Source organism: Daphnia carinata, chromosome 2 (genome assembly GCF_022539665.2).
Source record: "Daphnia carinata strain CSIRO-1 chromosome 2, CSIRO_AGI_Dcar_HiC_V3, whole genome shotgun sequence".
Lineage (NCBI taxonomy): Eukaryota > Metazoa > Arthropoda > Branchiopoda > Diplostraca > Daphniidae > Daphnia > Daphnia carinata.
This window is the reverse complement of record NC_081332.1, coordinates 4,088,791-4,113,104: the sequence shown is the minus strand read 5'-3', so window position 1 is coordinate 4,113,104 and position 24,314 is coordinate 4,088,791. Positions and strand designations below refer to the sequence as shown.

The window sequence follows — 24,314 nt, the reverse complement described above, 5'->3', positions numbered from 1 at the left end:
AGGTCGCAACCCATTTCACAACGTCAACCGTTTAGTCTCATCGAATTTCGTTTTTTTGCGGTGACAGAATCCTACAATCATAGTCCAATATGAGTATAAATTAGAAATATATACTTTAAAAGAGTTTCGACGGATTTTTCTTTAGAGGGCGGTAAGTAGATCGTCATCCGTTGAAATACTGTTATTATGTGTTCCAGAAAGCGTTGACAAGTCAAATTCGGGTTCTGCATTGTCACATAATAAATGACCCATTAGCAGCTGTAACTACAAACAATAATTTTAGAAAGAACCTTCGCTAGCTCCGTCGTCGAGAACTTCTCGTTGCAGACGTGCAAAGCGGACAAATACATCGTCCAGTGTAGTTTGGGTAATCGAATAGTCGACCTTTGGTTATTTAAAGAACCACAGCAATCCCATTGCATTTAAATGTTATAAAAACCTGGTTTAATAAATAGAAGCACTTACCATAGGTGTAGCTGTTCGAGCGTCTTCCATTCGCTGGAATAATGTTGAAATCTGCAACAGGTTAGGTTGGACGTGCCAAATGAGTTGACGTGAACGCCGTTCACGCAGTCGAGCTTCGGGAATGAGCGATTCAACGCATTGCAACACTTCGCTTATGGTCTCCACTTCGCAACGTACGTTAATCATGTAACCGTCGCCAAACCTTTAAATTTATCAACAAATTACAGTCAGTATAAACAATAAATTAAGACAAACGAGTTTTGAAATCAAACCTATTTTTTAGATGTTGTGCCGAGCCTAAACATCGGAGCGTTCCGTTGACCATGATCGCTAGACGTGTGCACAGAACTTGACACTCCTCCATCGAATGCGATGTAAGCAAAACAGAACGCTTATCTTTAATAGCGTCAATCACAGCTTGCCAAAGAGATCGTCGAGCTCTTGGGTCCATACCGCTGGAAGGTTCGTCCTGTAAAGACACTCAATTAGATATAATTACAATTCTGGACATTCAATCCGAACTTTGTGCTTACAAGGAATACGACCGCAGGGTTGCCCACCAAGGCTATAGCTGTCGATAGCTTTCGTTTGTTTCCTCCAGAGTAAGTTCCCGCACACCGGTCTTTGTAAGGAATAAGGCTCAATTTTCTCAGATTATCGTTGACGAGCTAAACAAATAAAAGAAAACTCAGTTAAAAGAAAATTTCAGTGAACGGATCAGTTCTTTCACCTTATTGATATGCTGTTTCGGAACTCCACGAAGCCTTGCGAAAAGCTCTAGATGCTCAACGCCTGTCAGCAAAGGCAGAAGTGCGTCTTCTTGTGGACAATAACCTTGTTACGAGTAATTTAAGGTGAATTAAGAAGCAAAAAATTCATTTACAGTTGATGAACTAACCCAAATTTTGCTGCGCTTCGCTCAAGTCCGTGAGGATAGACGATCCACCGACAAAGGCGTTTCCATTCGTTACAGTTTCATCTCCAGTTAACATCTAGTATAAATGTATAATGTCGCTGAGAAATGCGAGAAATATGAAACTATTAGATTGTAAAATTACCTTGAACGTCGTGGACTTTCCAGCGCCATTGACCCCAAGTAATCCAAAGCATTCTCCTTTCTTTACGCCGAAAGATAACCTATCCGTAGCTGGATTCTTCTGTCCGTTGTAAACCTTCAAAGATTAAAAAGAATTACAATTGATAACGTTTCATCAACACATTTTATGTGTGCGCACCTTCGTCAGTCGTTGTAGGAGCAACTCATCCATATAACCATCGCTTTTTTCAACTCTAGCGCGTTCGCGCGCGACATCTGCATCTTCAGGTCCTAAAGGTGACAAACTCTTTTTCTGGAATTTTCAATTATAAAATCAGGGAACGTAAACAAAGAAGCCGATGATAAAAGTATTTGTTTAACAATTACCTGATAATAGCGCGCAATCAATTTAGGGAAAAAAGGGTAATGTAACATCAGGTTAAATGCGAAGAAGACGATGGCTTGCAATATGAAGCACACAAAGTAGCGGCCTAGATAATTCCAGTCAAATATGTTTCTTTCGTAAACAACACCTGATTATCATAAATTGCAATCATTTAAAAGCACTGAATACTTGATAATTTAAGAGTTTGATCTTTTACCAATCAATTCGAAATTCTTTGCTGTGAAATAGGTTTCAGCTAAATCTATAAGACCTCTACCAAAACAGAAGTGCGGGAATATGAGAAAAACCTGGTCAAGGATTTCACCAACTGCGGTCAAGTGCTGCCATGAAAAATTGATCAAAATCAATTGTTGGAAGAGCAATTTAATTCGTGCAATAATTACCTCATCGTCAAAAAGCTGAAGAACGTAAGACGAAATCACTGTGACAATAGCAACGAATAAATTGGCACATGCCAGGCCAACAAAGGCCGTGCTCGGTACTGAAAAAACAAAGCTTGTCGGATACATCAGCGGGATTGCGGAAACCCTACAAAAACATTGATTGAATAAAGTAGCATAATAAAATTTATGAAAGAAAGCCAGGAGACTCACCCAAAAAGTACTAGCAAAAGGATAAAACCACCGATGCTTGTTTCTCCGACATATTCCCATTGACCGAAGGCGAGGAATATCAGGATTACTAGAATACATGGAATCAAATAGTTGACCTAGAATTCCATAATGTGTTAGTCAAAATTGGGATTTTGGTTCTTTTCAATTTTCAAAATTATTTACCAGATCCCAAGTGTACGATGCTACCCAAAAGGTTGTCGGTTTCACACCGGAGACAAACTGCAGATGCTTAGCTTTGGAAGTCCGTTCCTCTACCAAGAAAATGACGAATGAAGCGGGTACGAAGCTCAAGGCAAATAAAACCGTAAGCGCGTAGGCAAGGCTGACCGCAACTTGTTCGCTGAAATCGGACAATTATTTCAAAGGATCATTTCCAGATTATCTTAATTTTAAGAATGAGGGGTTGCCTTACTTGTCAACGACTTCTCTGGAAGAGAATTCCATTGGGTGATTGATCACAGTGATCCCGTATAGGAATGGATCTTTTGATGGTGGTAAAGATGAACGCAAGATGACATTATTGATCGCGTTCAAATAGGATACAGAGGAAGCCCAAGCTTTGTTATCAAACCACACCTGGTTAGGGAAGAAAAAGGGTGCGAAATAGATTCAATTACGTAAAATTCAAATTATGATCTCTTGCATTTGAACATACCCTCACGTTATTTTTAGAAGCATTTTGTAGGGGGGGATCCTGATGTACGCCGAATTCGAAACCACCGATTCTTTTTTTATCACAATTCATATGAATGTTAAGTACAAATGAGGACAGATAAAATGAATAGTCTTATCTGTTTAGCCTTAAACTCAGATGCAATTTCACTAAACATACCTGATTTTGTTCAACTCTTCGTGCGTCCGAAGAATCCAAGTAGATATGTTTTTATCCTCTAGGTCATAAAATTCATCGTACGAAACAGAGCCATAGTGGAATAACTCCCCTTGTTGTGTGGCATTTGCTGGGCAGATTGGAGCGCCAAAGTCATTGCAGGGGCAGGTGATATCTTGATAAATTTCCGGATTAGCAGTGGGGTTGAGTAGTCCGATATTATATAGAGAACAATTTAATCTGTGCAATTTGTAAAGCATAGATTAAAACCGGATAAAAAAAGCAATAAAACATTTGTTCTAAAAGCAAAAAACGAAAACAAACAAAAAATAAACTGTGCTTACCCAAGCAATGGCTCACCATCGAGGCATCTGACTCCCATTCCCGTTTCATTCAACATATTATGCACGTATGCGTTGGCCCATTTTCCATCGGGTTCGTGATTCGAATAGAATACTTGGTTAACATCTCCGTATAGCCAAGGTGAAAGAACTAAAGCTGGCTGAGGAGTTTCCAGGTCTAGAGTCAATGAGAATAGCTCACCAATGATGACTAGGATACACGGCAACACAATCTAGGATGCCAAAATTTTACCACTGTTCATTATTCAAATCGTCCCAATCATCTGCTATGCATACCTCACAGAAGAATCCTTTTACATTTCTTTTGGAGTTGCTGAATCTTTTAATATACATTGCTTTCATCTGTTGAGCTACTAATTTTTTTCCTTTCAATTTTTCATTTGACTCCAAATTAAAGGAATCAGAACCTCCATTTTCCTCCCTGTATGGGTTTTCGTCTCCTTAAAATTGAAGATGAAAAAAATGTAAAGTTCTGGATCACCAGTAGTGAGAGATGTTTGAGGATTTTCATACCAAGATCAGAAACGCTGGCCTGTGGGAAATTCAAATCAGCGGAAGGATCATCGGCCACCCTTAAAAAAATCTATTGAGCAATGTGGTTAGTGTTGTCCACGCAGCTAGCAGTAGAGAAAACCTACCTCTTCAAGAGTGGTGTCCGAAACGCCATAGCTATCGACACGAAGTTGTTCCATATTCAAGTCTATATCATCAAAAAGGTGAGGAAACTTGTTTCGCTGGCGAAGTCCTGCTTCATCAAACTCGGGAAGGCAAAACACGATATCAGATCCTACATTTTCAACAATAGTTGCATTGGGAATCTGTTGCTTCACCAAGGTCACAATCCTTTCCGTATCAATTTCCATTGTATTTTGAGGGATTTGGTTTTCATTTGCCTATAATTGACATAAAAATAATTTCTTTTTTGTTGTTGTTAGAAAGTATTCTATCGAACGCACTTGACCGTTGTTTATCGGGCCGTCGCGACTAGCATTATCTTTTCTGACGACAGTCAGGTAGTAGCCAGATCCAAGCTTTTGCTTAAGAAAGAGAGAAGAGCCGCAACATTTCAATTGTCCTTGTGAAATGATTGCTATACGGTCTCCCAGTATATCAGCTTCATCCATAAAATGGGTAGTTAAGATGATGGTTCGGCCTGCAATATGAAAACGTAAACATATTAAGAATGGTAATTACACAACGAACATTATCGGCAACGTACCTGCTTTGTATTTCAAAAGAATATCCCAGATGGATCGCCGAGAGTAAGGATCTACTCCTGCTGTGGGTTCGTCTAGAATCACCGTTCTGTAGTTTGATATATAATTAATCAACTGGATCAAAACGAAGTTTGTAAAAATCCACTCACTTTGAATTTCCAATGAAAGCGGCTCCAATTGATAGTTTTCTTTTCATTCCACCGGATAGGTGTTCTGATATGTCGTGCCTTTTGTGCGACAACCCCAAGTCTTCAATCATTTTGTCAATTTCTTTTCGAGACTCAACTAGTTCTCCGGTTTTCAGATTTGCAAAGAAGCGCAAATGCTCCTCCACTGTAAGTCTGCGTTGGTAAATTCAGAATTATATACTTCAGTTAAGTTAATTATACGTGAGCATAAATGTACGAGGTCCTTACAGATCGAAAAGGACGTTGTGTTGCGGACATACACCAAGCTGATGCCGAATATCGTCTATTTGATAACGGATATCTAAGCCGTTGATTGATGCAGTGCCACTCGATGGAGGAAAGAGTCCGGTCAAGATAGAACTGTAAGGAATGCGTAAACATTTAAGTGAAAGATCCTTATTTAGAAAATAAAATGTCCATACATTGTAGTGGTTTTCCCGGCTCCATTGTGTCCAAGAAAGGAAGTAATTTGGTCCTCATAGAAATCAATATTGAGATTTCGAAGTGCTTCTTTGCCGTTAGAATATGTTTTTCCAAGATTACGGATACTAACTCCAACCATCAGATTTCTATTGGATTCGTCTTCGATGAGATCCGAGTTCTCTAGAGAGCGTAAGCGAAAAAATAATTAGGTAATAATCTATACGTCAACTCTTCTTACTTTCTAGAAACTAACCTGCTCCAGTCCGTGGGCCAAATGTCACGATATTGGAATTGTCTTTACTTGAAAACCAATAGGAAGACTGAAACATAAAATACCATGGTTTCGGGATACCATATTGTCCTATACAAATGCACATGTTACAATTTTCTTCTTCAGTGATGTATGAACTCATTTCAAACCTGGAAAGACGGTTTCAATGTACCAAGTCAATATTAAATAAACGACGGAATCTAGTAGCAACATTAAGATGCACTCCAACAGAGAGAAAGAATCCCCTTCTCTGGGACTTGTTCCAATGTTACTCCACTGAGCACCTTCTCCATTTTCTTCAAGCCCAATTAAGTAAGCATTGCCGATTCCAAATGCAACGTTTGAAAACAAACTCTGTAAAAACAGGAAATTTTAGAAAATTTATGTACGTTGTCGATTCGACAACAATGGTTCTTACCAATAGAAGATTTGCCGCATATGATGAGGTTTCGAATCCCAAGTCGAGGAGACTAGCTGGTTGGTAACAAAGAAAATAGATAAAAGCTCCCGATGCTGCAGCAAGATTAGCTCGACTGAAGAAAGTTGAAACCAAAAAGCTAAAACAAATGGTCGCGATGCTAAAACTTAGGAGGAAAACAAAAACGACGAACGGATTCGTTTTTTCCAAAAGGTTTCCATACTGCAGAAAACGAGTAGTTGTTAGTGGACGAAAACAGAGGAAAAAAGAAAATACTCACGTAGATAATAAGTGGAAGCAGGATACAGGCGAAGAGCAAAATGAGAAGGCTGTCGATAAACCACGCAAGCCAATGGACTCCGTTACTCAGTCCCATTGTCCTCATGGTTTCCTTGAGCCGGCGCTCTTTTTCATAAACAACTGATTTGATAATCATGGCACAAGTGAAGACGAATGCTAGATTCATGTAGAGTGGAAAGCTAGGTCCAATAGCGAAAAGAAATGTGTCGAAGACAAAACAAGGACCCGGAAATTGTTGCATAAACATCCCAGGAAAAGTTTCACTCATAGATTGGAGTGCAGCAATTGAGTGCTCAATCTTATCCTGTAAGTATATAAAGCCCGAGGTAAAATATTTTATATGTCCAGCGCGAGGATCATTTCGTGGTAATGGTGTTTCCACATAATCCCTTATCCTTTCGGTTGTGTCGATAACAAATTTGTCCATTCTGATGTGGTACCAAGAGAAAAAGTGAGTTCTATGGTACTTAACTAATTTACAGGGATATTCACACCTTATCTTGTATGATATGTGTTTAGGTAGTTCATCCTCTGATGTGAAATTGGAGTCGGCGCTGTCGAATATAATGACAGCCCATAATTGATTCTCGTTCAACAAATTGAGGCCGCGAACGACTGCTTCTTCTTCGGTAGAGTACCCTTCAAATTTATCGAACTCGTAACACTAAGCAGAGTTAGGGATTAAGATGAGGAGGAAGAAGTTTGCTGCAAGAAGTAAATTTTCCCTTACCTCTATATACACGCTAAAAAATCTGGCGAGGGCGTCTAGTTGCAGTAAAGTGGTTTGGATGCTGCAAACAACGACCAATCGAAACATTACAACATATTTAAAATAGTGAACACCAAGATTTTACCTCTGAACCCGTTTAAGGGCCTCTTCTAAAACTGCAACAATCTCCGTAGAATTTTCAAAGTTATCCATGGCTTCAATAATGGTCTCTTCGAGGTTGTTCAACATAGAACTTATGTTGGGTGAAATTTCCAGCCAACCGTTAGCCAAGTTTTGAATAGTTTTTATATCCTGGAAAGTAGTGTTCACCTTTTCAACCAAACGAGCAAACGCAGGTGTATTGGGTGCGTAAACGAGTCTCCCCCTACAAAATGAAATAAAACATTACAGCATTTTTGGCTCGTTGTTACTTTAAGAAGAATTGAATGTAACATTTACCTAATAAACGGATAGATGTACTCAAACAGTGCTTCAGTTTGCGAATTGTTCTGCAAAGTTGCAAACAGATCAGTGCAAATCTGCGGGAGATTGTCTTCCGTTTTCAAGGGAGAGTTTCTTTCAAAATTATTCGGTCTTTTCCTGTATGAAGGTTAATTTTGGATAAAAGAACCCTCGCGTATGCAAAAACATAATTCACTGCATGTACTTGGAAAGTCTTGGCGTTGCTCTTGAGCTGTAGAAACTCGGAGGTAGCGGATTAGCACCACATACTGTTGTAAGGACAGGTACAATGGAAGTCGAGTTTGATTCATTGTCGATGTTACTTTTATCTCTTGAAACCCATAGTCTTTCAGCAAACTTTCCTATTTCTGAATTGGAAATTTCCCTATTATAAAAAAAAAAAAAAAAAAAAAACCAATTATGAATTAGGCAAACCTTAAAAAAAGGATGGAACTCACTTAAAAATTGAAAATGTTGAATCCAAACGTTGAAATTCGGCGTTTAGGTTGTCAAGAGATACGACAGATATCCCACTCGAGAAATTGAATTTCCCTATTGTCGATAGAGTTGCATTCCTCTTTACTGCGTCAAAAATTCCTTTGCTATCTGGTGATGGAAGAATATCCATAGTAAAGTTTTGCAGTAAAGAGTTGGTAGAAATCGGCGATTGTCCATTTTCGTAACTTCCTACGTAGGCACCATCAGAGCCCCATACAGATAACTGTTTTAGAGCGGAAGAATAACCTAAATTGCCTACAGCCTTCGCAGAGATACACATAAGCGCAAAGGTATACGTCAACGATGAGTCAAACACATATGGAAACGTAAACTTTATCTTAAATAGATACCTCAGCGTCTGCGGATCCCTTTATCAGGACATTTTCCATTTGACTAATCAGCTTCCTGGCCCTGTGACACAAAATCGATAAGAACAAAATAATGAAAACGCCTCATCATCTTCTAGTTACCGTTCGAACTCCACAGTTTCATCAAAGAGATCAGTGTAATTTTGGTAATCATTGTAACACCAGTTCATAGGTGTGCAGATGAGGCTTTTGTAAAATCGAACGGAGCCCGCTGAAGGCAAAGCTTTTTCTTTCAAATAACCTGCATTCAAACACATAAAGAAACAAATGTTTTGAAATGCTCAACAATTAAAATGCAAATTATTTTTAATTACATTCTTTTTGGTATTGCTTTAGACCTTCCAGTCGGACAAGAGCCAGTATGATAAATATAGCCAAAGGCCAGATAATTTCTGCGATTACTCGTGCCTAATAAAAACAATAAAAGAACGCATTAATAGTTAAATCCACTTTAAACATTTTTTACGGTGTCTTACTTTTGATCGGATTCTCACAAGGTAATTTTTCCACATTAACTGACGAAGTTGTAAAAAAAACATTCTGGAGCGGGCTCGTACCGGTTAGTACTGCAATAGAAAATTAAAGGAACTATTAGCGTAATCGCAAAAGCCGCGTGACGTTTTCCAATCAAATCTTACCGAACGTTTTGCACTACTAGTCGAGACAGGGTCCACGATAGAAGTGATAGCTCAGGGTTTGAACGTACTTGGTTTGAGACTACAAACAAGTAAGCACGCATCTACATCATGCCCAACGTTATTATCTGAATTATATCCGTTCTTGGCAATATGCGATAAACAATCTCTTTTAGTTCGATGCGTTACGTATTACAAAAGAGCATGATAATCGCCACCAGAACGTAGTAAAACAAAACGAAATTCCAAATATGTCACTAGAACAGATGGCGGCAGGGAGGGCATAGTCTCGTAACATTTTGATCATCATATTATCAAAAAGTTTAAGATAAAAAGGAAAAATATTAAGACTTCGTCTCTAGTCTAAAGTTTGCTTTAAAATCCAGACCATCAGTCAATGTTTGCTTCAGATGTTAAATAACATCTTTGTCACAGTCTTCTAATAATAATATAATCAATGGTGGTATTGGCTGAAATTCACGTGTGACGGCTACAGTTGTCCGTGCGATCGCTTACCATCACTCACTTTTCGTGGCAGAGATAAGCAATGTATCATCCTACCGCCTAGGTATGGACATTGCAACAAGTTTGCCGTGTAAAAATGAAGCGGAAGGCGTTGCTATTTGACAGGTTACCAGTAGAAGCACGACAATCTTTGCTTAAATCTTGAAATTGTCTTCAATTTAATAAACGCGATAAAACCACAACGTTAACGTTGGTATAAGATCCTATTAATATTTATCCTTTGTTTCACTGGAAATTGGTCTATGGGCGCTTATAGGGTAGGAACAAGTTCGACAACATTAGGTAATGAAGATATTAAAATTTAAATAGGGCGTGGGTAAACGAATGGATAAAAGACCACGAACTTTAAAAATTGATTAGAAGAATAAACGAACACCGAGGAAGTGAAAATGAGAAAGAAATTTTTGATTGCGACGCTTATTTTTGAAATACTTCACAATTCCGAGCTGACCGAGACTGCATACAACTCTTGATTAGCTAGGCCAGCCACATTCCGAGAATGCAAGGGTAAATCGTCAAACCCTACGAAAATCCGTATGCCGTAAAGTGAATGAAAGATAAAAAAAGGAAAGAAAAATCCATAAAGTTTAGTTGTCGATCAACTTTTGAATAAACTTTCATTCACGGACCTTGTTCACAATTCTCCTCTGATTCCTCATTCGTTTCCCGTTGAAGTCGTGCAAATCGAACAAACACATCATCCAGAGTAGTTTGAGTAATAGAATAGTCCACCTTTGGACGAAAACGGCATGCCAGAAGATTAGCATAGATGCCTATTACTCTCAAAAAAAGGGATAGGAAATAACCACTTACCATGTTGGTTGTTTCTCGCGCAGCCTCCATTTTGTTGAACAAGGCCGATATGGAAAGTACGTTGGGTTGTATATGCCAAATCAATTGACGGGATCGTCGTTCGCGCAAACGTGCCTCCGGTATGGCTAACTGGACATGCTGCAGAACGTCACTTATATGTTCAACCTCACACCGTGCACTGATCATGTAGCCGTTGCCAAATCTGAAAAGTGTTTAAATGTATGTATCAGCTTCCACAGATGAAACAATATCAGCTATACCGATTTTTCAGGTGCTGAGCCGAGCCCAGGCAACGTAGCGTCCCATTAACCATAATGGCCAGGCGAGTGCAGAGAACTTGACACTCTTCCATTGAGTGTGAAGTCAATAGGATAGAACGCGAATCTTTCAAAGCGTCAATAATAGCTGACCATAATGAACGACGTGCTTTAGGGTCCATCCCGCTTGACGGCTCATCCTAAAACAGAAAAGAACCAACAGTTACTAACCTGCACTTATCTTTAGCAATTGGTTCTGCGAAACTTACCAGGAAAACTACAGCAGGATTGCCGATTAAAGCGATAGCGGTCGACAGCTTTCGTTTATTACCTCCAGAGTAGGTGCCAGCGCAACGATTCTTGTAAGGAAGAAGACCTAGTTTCTTTAAACTATCCGTAATAACCTGATAAAACGCATGAAAGTACATTTCCCGTGTTCGAAGTATCTCGGAGAAGTATTTACCTTGTTCATATGTCTCCTTGGAACTCCACGAAGCATAGCAAATAATTTCAAATGCTCAGTGCCAGTAAGCAAGGATAACAGAGCATCTTCTTGAGGACAATAACCTATTAATGTTTAATTAAATTGTAAATGCACTACTTTAAATTACTTAATCTAATAAAGACGAACCTAAATTTTGTTGCGCTTCTCTCAGGTCTGACAGTATACTATGGCCACCAACAAAGGCATTACCACTGGTAACCGTTTCATCACCGGTCAGCATCTGTTTCAAATGTTATTGATACACGCGTAATGTCTAAACCCAAATAAGCAACAACTCACCTTAAAAGTTGTTGATTTTCCAGCACCGTTAACGCCTAAAAGCCCAAAACATTCGCCTCTCCTCAGCCCGAAAGACAACCTGTTCGTAGCTGGCTCTTTACTACGACCATATAACTAAATTTTTAAAAAATTAATTCAAATCATTATCTGTCCAATACTCCTTCGAATTAAGAATAACGTTTCACCTTGGTTAGTCGTAATAATCGTAGTTCGTCTGTTGAATCGTCATTCCGTTCTACACGCTCACGTTCACGGGCGACATCTTCATCTTCAAGGTGTAATGGAGGAAGTTGTACTGTCTATCATGTAAAAGACAAACCGGACCCTTACGAAATATTGTGAACAAATAGAAAAATAAAATCATAAAGCAACAATACCTGAAAATATCGTACAACACGTTCCGGGAGCACCTGATAGTGCAACATCACTGTAAAAGTGAAAAAGAGAGTAGCCTGAACAACCATGGACAAGAAGTAGCGACCAAGATAATCCCACTCGAAGATGTTTCTCTGGTAATTGACTCCTATTGCATAAGAAAAAGAGTAAATTTAAGTTTACTCGTATGGTTCTGAAGGACAGAAAAAATAGATACCTAGAAGCGCAAGCCTTTCGGTAGTGAAGTGAACTTGTGCCATGTCAATCATACCACGACCGAGACAATAATGAGGAAAGATGAGATAAACCTCATTAAGTATACTTCCAATCAGTTTCAATTCCTGCAAATAAATGTTAAGAATTCAGATGAACCACTACTTTTTGAATCTCGTAAAAATATTAAGGTATTACCACATCGTCGAAAAGTTGGAGAACGAAAGACGAAATAGTAGTGGTTACTCCAATGAAAAGGTTAGCGCACGCCAAACCCACAAAGGCGGAGCTTGAAACGGAAAAGATCAAACTGGCTGGATACATTAGAGGGATAGCTGAGAGGCTATTAAAAGAAAACACCACAAATTCATTTATTACTAGCCAAAATTTTACTGAGGATGTTTTAATTATAATTACCCATAGAGGACCAATAACAGAATCATCCCTTGGATATTCTTGGGGCCAATATATGCTTGCTGATCAAACCCCACAAAAATTAAGATGACCAATATGCATGGGATCAAATAGTTGATCTGAAACGGTGACACAAAGTGGTAGAATTCGATTACTGACTTAAGATATAGAAGGTAATAAAAACTGATAGAACAAACCATATCCCAAGTGTAGGCTGCAACCCAAAATGTTATGGGTTTGACTCCGGACACAAATTGCAAGTGTTTTGCTTTGGATTTACGTTCTTCCACCAAAAAAATGACAAACGAGGCTGGAACGAAACTCATGGAGAATATGACTGATATCGCGTGTAGAACGCTGATGCCCACTTGTCTCCTACAAAATAACGCATATTATTCCACCACCATTGAATCTTTTTAAAAGAGGGCATAGTTACGAAAATCTGTCTTCCAGCTGTTTAAATGAGTAATTCATAGGATGGTTTATAGCGGTTATACTATAGAACGTAGCATTCTTCGACGATGGCAACGATGAACGTAAAATTACGTTATTTATTGCGTTCAAATATGAAACGGACGACGCCCAAGCTTTGTTGTCGTACCAAACCTATTGACAATATTTCTTCTTTAGACCCACGAAAATAGAAAAATTTAATATCACCTTACTTTAACTTTATCAAAACTCCCGCGGAGCTGTGCAAGATTTTCAAAATTGAGGATTTCGCCAGATGCGTTTGCTTGAAGAGGTAATGGAAATCTCAAAGCGCCCAGTAGATTTTGTACATCTTGTGAAAACAAGGTTAAATTTAAATTGCCAAACGGATTTTGAAGCCCAAATTCGAATCCACCAAACCTGATTAAAATAAATAGGGAAATGAGAAGCGGAAATATTGTTGTAAGCGAACAAACCTACCTAAACTTTTTAAATTTCTTGTAGGTTCGAATTATCCAAAGGGATATATCTTTCCCTGTAACATCGATGAAGTCGTCAGCTGAAACGGACCTGTATCTCGGTAATTCTGTCGATGTCAAATTTTTGGGACAGGAAGCAATACCCATGCTACAAGGGCATTGGAAATCTTGATAATCGGCTGGATTTACGAGCGGATTAAGTAACTTTGTTATGTTACTGTGACATTGTAGCCTAGTAACCAAAACGTTAGTTACTCTCTTCACGAAAATGTTGGGAAAATGTATACCTATTCATATCGTCGTTTTTGCAAAAAGCACCCATGCCAGTTTCATTTACCATATTCTTTATGTAACGTGCTGGCCAAACTTCGTTGGGATTTTCATTTGCGTAAAATGCAACATTTGATTTCCCATATAGCCACGGGGAAAGTTCAAGAGCCGGCTCAGGCGAAATGGCACTCAAGGACATGGTGGTCAATTGGTTGATAATGATTAATAATGCAGGCAGCACAATCTAGATAAAAAGCATTCGTACCCCGTTAGTCCACAAGTATAAATGAAAGACGGGCGATCAAACTGTAAGGCAAGTGTACATATTTCGTAGAAAATTACCTCGCAAAAAAATCCTTTCAAGTTTCGTTTTGAGTTGCAGAATCTCTTCACGTACAAAGCGATAAACTGTTGACAAATCAATACCGATCCCGTTAATTTTTCTGAGGAAAGAAGGTTGAAGGTATCAGAAGTATCATTTCCTTCTATCTGAGGCACTTCCTCATCTAAAATGCATGAAGAAAGATGTTACTAACTAGAATCAGTTAAATAAACAAACTAAATACAAGTATAGTTCCTTAAGCGACAAAACAAGACGTTAAGAACAAAAAAAAAGAACAATGATAACGAAATACTCACATACACACTCCCGAGTTCCTATTCTTTGCAAAGACTTCAACACAGGTAGAGCACCGGACGTAACTGCGAGGTAAAAATTGTGCAAAGGGTAAAAGCAAGCAACAAACGCAACAAACATACATCAAAACACCCGGTATCGCAATCAAAATACGATAGTTTACGTAGGGTACACGAATAAAAAAAAAAAAAAAAAAAAAAAACTTCAACACATCACTCAAATAAAAACACGAAGAAAAGAATTTTTGAATAGTTACCTTGATTTGTTTCCAGTGCGGTAGTAGCATTATCTTCTGATGGGTCATTTGCTACCTTCAGAAATATCTGAATATAAAATGAGATTCCAGGAATTATTTAAGAAAAACGGTCAATAATTTAACAAGCATCAGTGCAGGGTATGCTACCTCTTCAAGTGTTGTATCAGAAACGCCATAGCTATCCACTTGAAGCTGTTCCATATTCAAATCTAAGTTGTCAAAAAGGCGAGGAAACTTATCGCGCTGGCGATGTCCTGCATTGTCAAACTCGGGAAGGCAAAACACAATATCAGACCCTACATTCTCCACTACGCTTGCATTCTGGATGTCTCGTTTCACCGCATTCACAATTCTTTCCACGTCAGTTTCAGTTGAATTTTGGGAAATTGGAATTCCAGTTGCCTACGACGAGTTAAAATTTACTTCTTCATTGTTGAATATCAACAGTCAATTTTCCTAGTATACCGGAGCGTTGCCTACTGAAACGTTTTGCCCATCTTTCTTCACGACCGTAAGGTAGTAACCGGATCCAAGCTTTTGCTTAAGAAAGAGGGAAGAGCCGCAACACTTCAACTGTCCTTGCGAAATGATCGCTATACGGTCTCCTAATAGATCAGCTTCATCCATGAAGTGAGTTGTTAAAATAATCGTTCGGCCTATGAAGTGAACATATTACAAGACTCTTAGAGGAAACGTTAATGCAATGAAGCAATCTGGATTATACCTTCTTTATATTTTAAAAGAATGTCCCAAATAGACCGCCGAGAATAAGGATCTACTCCTGCTGTGGGTTCGTCCAAGATCACCGTTCTGTAGTTTAATTGACAGTTAAACAACTGAATCAAAAAGAAGTTTGTGAAAATGTACTCACTTTGAATTTCCAATGAAAGCGGCTCCAATTGATAGTTTTCTTTTCATTCCACCGGAAAGGTGTTCTGATATATCATGCCTTTTATGAGACAACCCTAAATCTTCGATCATCTTGTCAATTTCTTTCCGTGATTCAATCTGCTCCCCCGTCTTTAAATTCGCATAGAAGCGCAAATGTTCCTCCACTGTTAGCCTGAATTGCAACATACAATATTCATTGTTGAATTTGTTCTATAACGAAATATTTGTTATTGAAGGAAACAATCTCACTGGTCAAATAGAACATTATGTTGTGGGCATACTCCAAGCTGGTGGCGAATTTCATCCATTTGATAACGAATATCCAATCCGTTGATTGTTGCGGTGCCAAAAGACGGAGTAAAAAGTCCCGTCAAAATAGAACTGCAAAATGCCTTGATGAAGAAAATAATAAATGAGTAGTTAGCGCAAAACGCTTACATGGTTGTTGTTTTCCCTGCTCCATTGTGTCCAAGAAAGGAAGTAATTTGATCTTCGTAAAAATCCAGATTAAGATTAGAAAGCGCGACCTTTCCGTTGGCATACGTTTTTCCGAGATGACGGATGCTGACTCCAGCCATCAGATCCCTCGACTCCACTTCAAGAAGCTCGGTATCTAACATTTTTCAAAAGAAAAAGAAATTAACCGTAATATTGTGTTAACTTTTATGACAATAAATATTTCTATCATCGAACCCCTTTCGGCATGTGCTTGAACAATCCCAACCGTACTATTTCGGCGCTTTTCTGAACACCAGTAGGAAGGCTGAAACATGAAATACCACGGTTTGGGAATACCATACTGGCCTTGAGCAGAAACAAGAAAAATTTCATTTGATTATAAATACTTTGGGCCAATGCGTAGAACGATTCGAACCTGGAAACACAGTTTCAATGTACCACGTCAGCACTAGGTAGAGAACAGCGTCGAACAGCATCATCAAGATACATCCCAACAAAGAATATGCATCGCCATCCTTGGGACTGACAGCGATATTACTCCATTGTGCACCCTCTCCACTTTGTTCGTGACTTGCAAAATACCAGCATCCAATCCCGAAGGACACATCGGAAAATAAACTCTAAAGAACAACAATAATGATTTTACCAGAATACCAAGCGAGTACTTGTATACTTGAAATTACCGCTAGGACCAAAGTCGAGAGGCTATAGTCTTGACCGTTTAAGTTGAGAAAGTTGTATGGAAGGAAACAGGCGAAGAAGAAGAATCCACCGCAGGCAGCAGCAAGGTTTGCCCGGCTAAAGAAGGTTGAGACTAAGAAGCTGAAGCAGACTGTGGCAATGCTGAAACTCAAAACGAAAATGAACACCACGAGAAAATTTGAATTCTCTAACACTCGGCCAAACTGCAATTACAAAAATTGAATTAGAAATTAAAGGATATACCACGCAACACTTAGAAAAAGAAATTACCACTAGGATCATCGAGAGCAGTACGCAGGAAATAAGCATAAATGACATGCTATCGATAAACCAGGCCATCCTGCGAAATTATTAATGCTGTATGAGTTCTTAGTACGTTATTAACTAAAGGACAAATGTTACCAATGAACGCCGTTTCCGAGACCCATTGTTTTCATGGTTTCTTTGAGACGCCGCTCTTTCTCACGAACAATGGATTTGACAATCATTGCGCAGGTATAAACGAAAGAGAGTACCATAAAAAGCGGAAACAGGCCCGCAATCGCCATAAAGAACGTATCGTAGGTGTAGCAAGGACTCGGAAATTGTTGCATATACATTCCGGGCAATTGGGTTCGATTTGTCTGCAGCTTGATAATAGCCTGTTCTATCTTATCCTGCAGGAAAATGTACCCAGACGTGAAATATTTCATGTCCCTTGTGGGACTCGTCCGTGGCATTGGCGTTTCAAAGAAATCCCGTAACCGTTTTGTGCTATCGATTTTAGAACTGTCCATGCTACAAGAAGGGAACTAAATGAGAACCAAGATGGGAAAGTTTAAAAGTGCTTAATTACCGTAATTTGTAAGTTATGTTGTGTGGAAGGTTTTGTGATGCGAGATCCACGTTCTGATTTTTGAATACTAATACTGCCCACAATCCACCGGTGTCTATCAAATCCATTCCACGTTCGACGGCCTCTTTTTCAGTATCGAAGCCTTCAAATTTATCGAACTCGTAGCACTTTGCCAACAAAAACACCAAATCAATTATCTGCTAATAAAGCTTTTAAGTAGTAAACTTACTTCTACATAAGTAATGATTAAATTAGCGACCAAATCCAGCTTGACTAACGTTTTCCTTATTCTGTAAAACAAACAAACCAAATAAATGGAAGGCAGTAAAAATCTTTTTGGATTTAACTTACAATATGATTTGATCGGAAGTATTTGTTATTGAAGATGTTAGATTAGCTACGACAGGAAAGCGTTCAGTAATGACTTCGGTAATGTTTTTGATCATTCCAGGATCCAATTGGTCAAGAAAACGCTTGATGGAAGGTGAAATTTCAGTCAACCATCTCTCTGCGGAACGCTGTACAATCCTTAAATCTTGGAATGTCTCATTGACTAGATGAATGACGCTGTCAAACGCCGGAGTTTTGGGGGCATAGATAATCTTTCCCCTGGAAAGGGAATTTTCACAATCACCAATAATTCTACTAGAAACGAAACAAAAACAAAGTTTTGAATTACCGAATAAATGGATAAAACAACTGGAGAACCAGACGCGTCAACGGATTTTGCTGCAAGCCGATAAAAAGCTGTGCGCACGATGCCGTAAGGCCCGATCGAGTTATATTAGTACTTTGGGATTTGAAAAGTCTTTGTCTAAATTGATTTGACCTACGAACGTAGGAATTCTAGAAAATTACACAATAAAAAGAAAAATTCCTATACACCTTACTGGGGTCCATCAGGAAAATCTGATTTTTTTCCTCGAATCAAAGAATTCTTCCCGCATAGAATGTTTGCAGTTGAATTAAAAAACGCCATGGTTGATGTCATGTTCCCTATCTCTACGTCCCTTGATTTCCACAATTGGTTAGATAACTTTCCTAGTGTCGTGTTGTTAAATTCGCTACGTAAAAAAGATACTCACGGTTAATTAAATGGTTAGAAAATTCTTTAAAGATCAACATTTTTACTTGAATATCATGGAGAGGGAATTCAAATCTCGAATATCCAAAACAATGGTATTCAATAGACGACCAAGATTGGCCCAGTCTCCCAAGTGTAGAGGTTGCTGTAAATTGTCTTCCACAATTTGCTGGATCTACAACAATCAAGGATGAAAAAGCGATTTAACTTCAGCATTAATGAAGCAACACTTCAAAGGGGAAAGATTTGTTACTTGGTTGATTATTAAGGTTCCGTTGACAACGCGCAATATTTCAGCAGTAGAAGACTGGCACAGAATTTGGCTAAAAGTTTGCAGAGTCGACTCATCTGGGGCACTGATCCATGATTTCAAAACGGTAGCATCACAAAATACTTGCTGTGGGTTTTCTGTATTATTTTTTAATACATCCTGTAGAAATTTCTTTCGATGTAAATAATACAGCAGTGCACTTTTCTTTAAGTAGAAGGATAAGCATTTTTTTGCTCTTACCACCGATGGAACGTGCACCATCAACTCATTTAATGCCGATGTTGATGTTGCATTTTTTAAGCTTACGAGTCGCTGAAAAGCATCCCAGTTGACGATGTTTTTTAGAGGGAAATATACTTTAGGTGTAGACCCACCAGCCAATAACTTGAAAGCGAAGGCTACAGCAGCGGCGACGTCAATTGCAACTCCAGACCCTTTGACTACTTCCTCATCAGTAATCCTCCTTTTGGAAACGTCTGTCAAGTCGCGAACAAGATTTCTAATGCTACGACAAAAATAAAACGATGTGGAAATTCGAAAAATAAACTTTAAATTGTATCAACTTACGTTTGGAAATTAAATTCTTCACTAAAACGAGCAGTCGATGGCGGAACATTGTGGCAATTATTGTCGAAAGTACAAATTAAACTTTGTAGGAATTGCAAAGATCCAGCAGATGGTAAAGCTTTCTCTTCAAGAAAACCTTGAAGAGAAAAAGAAAGCATGCAAGAAATTGGATTTTTTTCACAAAGCAAAGAAGAAAAATCACGGAACTTTAATAAATTACATTCATTTTTGTAGTCCTTTAAACCTTTGGTCCTGAAGTGAGGGAAATATCAAACAGATCATTAATAACAAAGAAACCGGATAATACAGATCCTTCAAAGATTATTTACCTAACAAGGGCTAATATGACAAACAGAATAATAGGCCAGACAAGTTCGGTGATAACTCTGAGCTAAAATTTCATGTGTACTTGGTCATTTACAAACGTAAAGAGGGCTAATATAAAAATCTCATATATACCTTAGATCTGGATCTAATCAATAAGTTTTTCCACATCAACTGTCTTAGTTGCATCCAAAACATTTTCATCTTGAATTGCACCACAAAGTTGAATGCAAAGACAAAACTGAACTCTAAAAATGAAAATATGTTGGTCCCAATATAAAAAGACCAAAATGTTCAGTGGATCATAACTTTTAATCGAGACTTACGTAACAAAAAGTCCCTGGGACAAAAACACCGGGACTGGCAACTTGCCGATTGCAACTTTTATGACAAACGAGTGCATGGTGGTGAAAGAAGCTTAAAAGCCATGACGATTGCACACCCTTTCACTTGTGCACCACAATAAAAATAAGCAAGTGATAATGACTTATGAGATTCTAGTTTACAACTGGTTTCGCGCCTGCCATATATCTGCCGAGGAAACACTTGGTAAACCCTTCCTCTGCACCTTCCCGCCCAGAAAAACCTTGAATAAGTAAAAAATATGTAAATAATGCAACGATGCGACATCTAACAGCAATTGTTTAAAGTTTTAAAATTTCGATATTGATTTTGAAAAATAAATTTTATTTATGAACAATCGGCACTGTTGCACAAGGAAATTTGCTCAAACTGTAAAATCAAGTATGTCTTTGCACTTTATTCTTGAATTCCGACATGTTTTCTAGTAGCTGCACAGTTTAACATAATTAAAACGATTTTATCTTGAAAGAATATCGCCCCTAATGTTTTCATTATTTTTTAAAACTTTGTCGTAATCGATTATTGCTTCTTTTTTGGTTCGAGACGAACTCTGATACCATCACGAGGGCGTAGAATCAATTCTGCCAATAAAACTATTTCTTCTCTTTTATCCAGTGATTGGACATGGAAGTTTCTCAAGATGGCCGACAGCACGGCTTTCTCTTCCATTAATGCAAAGCGTTGACCTGAAAGTAAAAAGAAATCATCTGGTTATACATAAATCCTTTGACATTTCATTATCATATAGTATTCAATTACCAATACAATTACGTGGTCCAGCACTGAAAGGCACGTAAGAATACGGATGGCGCCTTTCTGCATGCTCAGCTAGAAAACGTTTTGGCTGATAAAGTTCCGGATCGGGAAAATATTTTGGATCACGGTGAAGGTAATACGAGCAGATGGAAACTGATGTCCCCGCCGGAATCTCATCACCTCCTACGTAAATCGAATTTCATTTACCACGAATTTTATATTATTTAAGATCACTTAAAAACCTATCACGGTATCTTCAACGCAGGTGCGACTAATAATTGGAACGCTTGGATACAGTCGAAGAGCTTCCTTGATGCAGCATTCTAGGTACTTCAATTCATTCAAATCGGCCATTGTAGCGGGCCGGTCAGAATCACCGAAAACTCGATCCAATTCTTCGTTCACCGTTTCCTTAGTAAATTAACGTTTTACGATTACTGGATCTCACTTCTATTTATTAAAAAGTTTAGGAATTTACCTGCACTTCTGGGTGACATCCAATCAAGAAAATAGACCAACTGATGGCTGCAGAAGTCGTGTCATGACCCTGTAAGACACGAAACGAACGGCAGCCATAAAGAAATTTAAGTGGTACACAAATGCAGGTAGCTATGCAAATGAATACAGTACTATAGATTACCTCAAACATGAAGGTGTCCACCTCTTCGCGAATGTCAGAATCACTTAGTACGGTGCCTCCTTGAGAAGCTTCAATCAATAGATCCAAAAATGCTAGCCGACGTCGCTCTTTAAGGAATAAAAGTAAGCTTTAAAGATAATCACATTCGTAGCATTACGTAACGATCTTCTTACTAGAAAAGACGGCATCCTCTGTTACATCTTTGGAAGGTTCAACAATGTCAGAGCTTTGCTTTCGGTGCTCGGCTTTCCGCTCTTGAATCACCTGTTCAACAGTTTAAAAATAACTTTAGGTATGTTTTCCTATAACAATTGAATTTACATTTAACCTTGTTGGTAAATCCATGCAGAATATCCAAAGCTTTGCGTTGCTCTGGCCAAAATGAGCTCAGTTTAAACATCCAATCCGCCCAAAGATAGAATCGGACTTGACGATGTTGAATAAGCTGACTCATGCTTCAACCGAAAACATTAAAAAAAACCATACAGGTAAATAAAATTAAAAAAAGAACTTACTTGTAAACGGCTTGAACATAAGCTGAATCTTTTTTACTCTGAGCTTCAACATTTCTTCCCATAGCCGTTTCTTCAAATACGAATTTTAATTTAAAGAAACCATCCCGTTATGCAAATACTGCCAACACTCACCGCAAATAATGTCGAGTGTGCAGAGCGTCACGAATGGAAAAATGTTAAGATCCCTGTCTTTGGCCACTGCTTGGTTCAACTTGTTGACCAGAATGCGACTTTGCTCGTTGAAAACGTGAACAAAGTCCTCGAGGATTTTAAAATGGAACGCCGGTGTCAGCAATTTACGGCGGGTTTGCCACTTGCTACCTACCACAAGAATTTAAGGTAACTCCAAACGACGATGACCAGCCATAAAACAAACCTGTGCTCGTCAAAAGGCCGGTGTTTAACCAAGGATGAAGAAAGTCGTACTCTCGGCTCTTTGTAATGATTTTATTACTGCTGAGTACCGCCTAGAACAAACACGCAAAGGTAGACTATTTAACCTGTCCTTTGTTTTTTAGGATTTACGTACCTCAACTGCCTCCGCTGTGGTTGCGAAAAACATTGGCAACGGACCGATCCAAGCGCGGATGATTCCGCTAGGGGATATCCGACCAAAGACAACGTGTAACAGCAGAAGAAGGTTCATAATTTCTAAATGATTGAATCATATTTTATATTTGTTAAGTATCGATTAAAAAAATTATTGTTTTACCCTCTGGTGGGACAAAGATCATGGAGCCACCACCAAACAATGGAATTTCCGTTGGCGATCTGCAAAGGAAGTTTACCTTAACTCTTACAAAATTAGGGGGAAAAAATCATATTTGATTAATACCCGAGCACTTTATTGCATCGCTGCATGAAATTGTAGCGTTTCACGACAGCCAGGACTACGAGCGTAGCCAAAATTGTAGTCACGGTGTAGATGGAAAAGCTGCTAATCCAAACGGACGATTCTCCTCCGCTCGTTACATCCATGCTGAAGGTAAAAACACTAGATCAAATATGGATTATTTTAAACCGTTTTTTTTTTAAAGCTTAGTGCGTCAGACTTGGCATCCAAGCTCAGTTTGAAGATTTCTGTTCAGATCAAACCATGACCTTCAGTTCACTATCGAATCCCGATAAAGATATTGACAAACTTTGGATGTTTTGGTTTCCATCAAGCGTCCACGTGTCAGAGAGCGATAACTTAATGCTAACATGCAAACAGAGAGGCAACCCAACAGAAAGGATTCTGTAAACTGTAATGGCCTCTGATAACACGATACAACACAAAGATGCACAGGAAAAATTTGGCGTGAAATGCAATACGTTGTTGAAAATTTTTGTTATTTTGCTATAAGTTTTTTTTTTTTTTTCAATCGGGAGACAGGATAAATCAAACTAAGGAATGATGATGGTACGCAAAGAAAGGAGGATCGATTTGTTGATCAATGATGCTACAAACTAGTTTAATTGTTAAGTAGGATTAGTCGCAATCGAGTGAGCTACCTACTGCATTTCTTATCGTAGGTTGAGTTATTATTATCAGACATTTGGGATGACGCGGTCCCTTTTGGCTCGGCTGTTTTTTTGTTTTTTTACTAGACCTACAAAACCAGAGTTGCTCGATAACCGAAAACGTCAATGACGTAAGATAAGAGCAGAGCAAATTGGTATTAGAAAGAAGAAGGCAATCAGCAAATCTACATGTTCACGTCGTCAGCCAAGAAGCGAAATGACATGACATTAAGAATCCCACAACCTAATAGTTTAAATAAATCAAAGTTGAGTATAAAAAATTTTTGTTTTGCCTTTCGAACAACTTCCCCGATGTGTGTCCACGTTGAAGACGAGATAGGCAACTGGTAAACAACCAACTATAAAATGAGATAAAACTTGAGACGTGTGTCCGTCATAGAGGAAAGGGTCGGAAAAAGGTTCCTTTAAAAATTTAAACCCACTCCCTGGCTATTTAAATGAAACTATCAAATAACGTAATATTTTTTTTTTTTTTTAAGTTTTTCTTGTGTTGTATACCGGAGAATAGAATAGATAGGGAGAAATCAGACGCGACATTTTGTTGTTTTTTTTTCATACACAACATGATGAGAAAATTTTAGGTAAAAATTTTTCTTTTTCCACAATGAAGAAAGAGAGAGAGAGAGAGAGAGAGAGAACTTACTTTTTTTTTTAAATGGGGGAATTCATGTAATGGGATTTCTTGAAAAAAAAAAATGTTTTAAAAAATTCAAATACACGTCAACGC

The 24,314-nt window shown here is 38.4% G+C and overlaps 4 protein-coding genes across 5 annotated transcripts in view; 1 reads left to right on the top strand and 3 right to left on the bottom strand.

The window, feature by feature from the left end:
• The window catches only part of LOC130686741 (cytochrome P450 4c3-like), a 101,092-nt gene that overhangs the window by 5,893 nt on the left and 70,885 nt on the right, over positions 1-24,314 (top strand). The window lies entirely within an intron of this gene.
• LOC130686719 (retinal-specific phospholipid-transporting ATPase ABCA4-like) lies at positions 17-9,267 on the bottom strand. 2 transcript variants are annotated; one of them, XM_059494182.1, is made up of 41 exons: positions 9,205-9,267; positions 9,043-9,132; positions 8,881-8,974; positions 8,669-8,807; positions 8,549-8,609; positions 8,159-8,460; positions 7,906-8,085; positions 7,698-7,838; positions 7,384-7,623; positions 7,260-7,320; positions 7,024-7,193; positions 6,510-6,957; positions 6,230-6,451; positions 5,961-6,165; positions 5,794-5,901; positions 5,540-5,720; positions 5,346-5,477; positions 5,079-5,270; positions 4,932-5,017; positions 4,669-4,865; positions 4,351-4,605; positions 4,226-4,295; positions 3,989-4,149; positions 3,695-3,924; positions 3,354-3,590; positions 3,177-3,246; positions 2,934-3,097; positions 2,684-2,861; positions 2,501-2,616; positions 2,291-2,435; positions 2,104-2,227; positions 1,889-2,034; positions 1,701-1,814; positions 1,524-1,637; positions 1,364-1,457; positions 1,196-1,299; positions 999-1,133; positions 738-934; positions 466-667; positions 291-384; positions 17-224 (listed from the first exon to the last, which is right to left on the bottom strand). In XM_059494182.1, the coding sequence occupies exons 2-41, from the start codon at positions 9,103-9,105 to the stop codon at positions 142-144; spliced, it is 6,255 nt and encodes a 2,084-aa protein (XP_059350165.1). In that variant the 5' UTR covers positions 9,106-9,132; positions 9,205-9,267; the 3' UTR covers positions 17-141. The 2 variants fall into 2 exon arrangements, with proteins under 2 accessions (XP_059350165.1, XP_059350164.1); XM_059494181.1 differs by having other exon boundaries at positions 19-224; positions 3,989-4,152.
• LOC130686720 (phospholipid-transporting ATPase ABCA1-like) lies at positions 9,923-20,130 on the bottom strand. Its single transcript, XM_059494180.1, has 45 exons — positions 20,116-20,130; positions 19,925-20,037; positions 19,795-19,856; positions 19,686-19,717; positions 19,466-19,601; positions 19,139-19,403; positions 18,881-19,057; positions 18,675-18,802; positions 18,434-18,607; positions 18,223-18,372; positions 17,895-18,152; positions 17,773-17,833; positions 17,544-17,710; positions 17,111-17,485; positions 16,979-17,048; positions 16,690-16,911; positions 16,422-16,626; positions 16,241-16,351; positions 15,986-16,160; positions 15,797-15,928; positions 15,528-15,719; positions 15,381-15,466; positions 15,122-15,312; positions 14,804-15,058; positions 14,657-14,723; positions 14,403-14,465; positions 14,106-14,269; positions 13,781-14,007; positions 13,495-13,725; positions 13,248-13,434; positions 13,019-13,188; positions 12,780-12,957; positions 12,586-12,701; positions 12,367-12,511; positions 12,173-12,296; positions 11,958-12,103; positions 11,766-11,879; positions 11,581-11,694; positions 11,428-11,521; positions 11,260-11,363; positions 11,066-11,200; positions 10,800-10,996; positions 10,540-10,741; positions 10,356-10,458; positions 9,923-10,248 (listed from the first exon to the last, which is right to left on the bottom strand). Exons 2-45 carry the CDS (start codon positions 19,991-19,993, stop codon positions 10,160-10,162), a joined length of 6,663 nt encoding a protein of 2,220 aa, XP_059350163.1. The 5' UTR covers positions 19,994-20,037; positions 20,116-20,130; the 3' UTR covers positions 9,923-10,159.
• On the bottom strand, positions 20,569-23,120 carry LOC130686743 (cytochrome P450 4c3-like). The gene is made up of 13 exons (XM_057509900.2): positions 22,899-23,120; positions 22,776-22,834; positions 22,593-22,714; positions 22,440-22,530; positions 22,196-22,384; positions 22,064-22,133; positions 21,877-22,003; positions 21,722-21,812; positions 21,549-21,655; positions 21,387-21,455; positions 21,151-21,319; positions 20,912-21,091; positions 20,569-20,838 (listed from the first exon to the last, which is right to left on the bottom strand). The coding sequence occupies exons 1-13, from the start codon at positions 23,039-23,041 to the stop codon at positions 20,672-20,674; spliced, it is 1,584 nt and encodes a 527-aa protein (XP_057365883.1). The 5' UTR covers positions 23,042-23,120; the 3' UTR covers positions 20,569-20,671.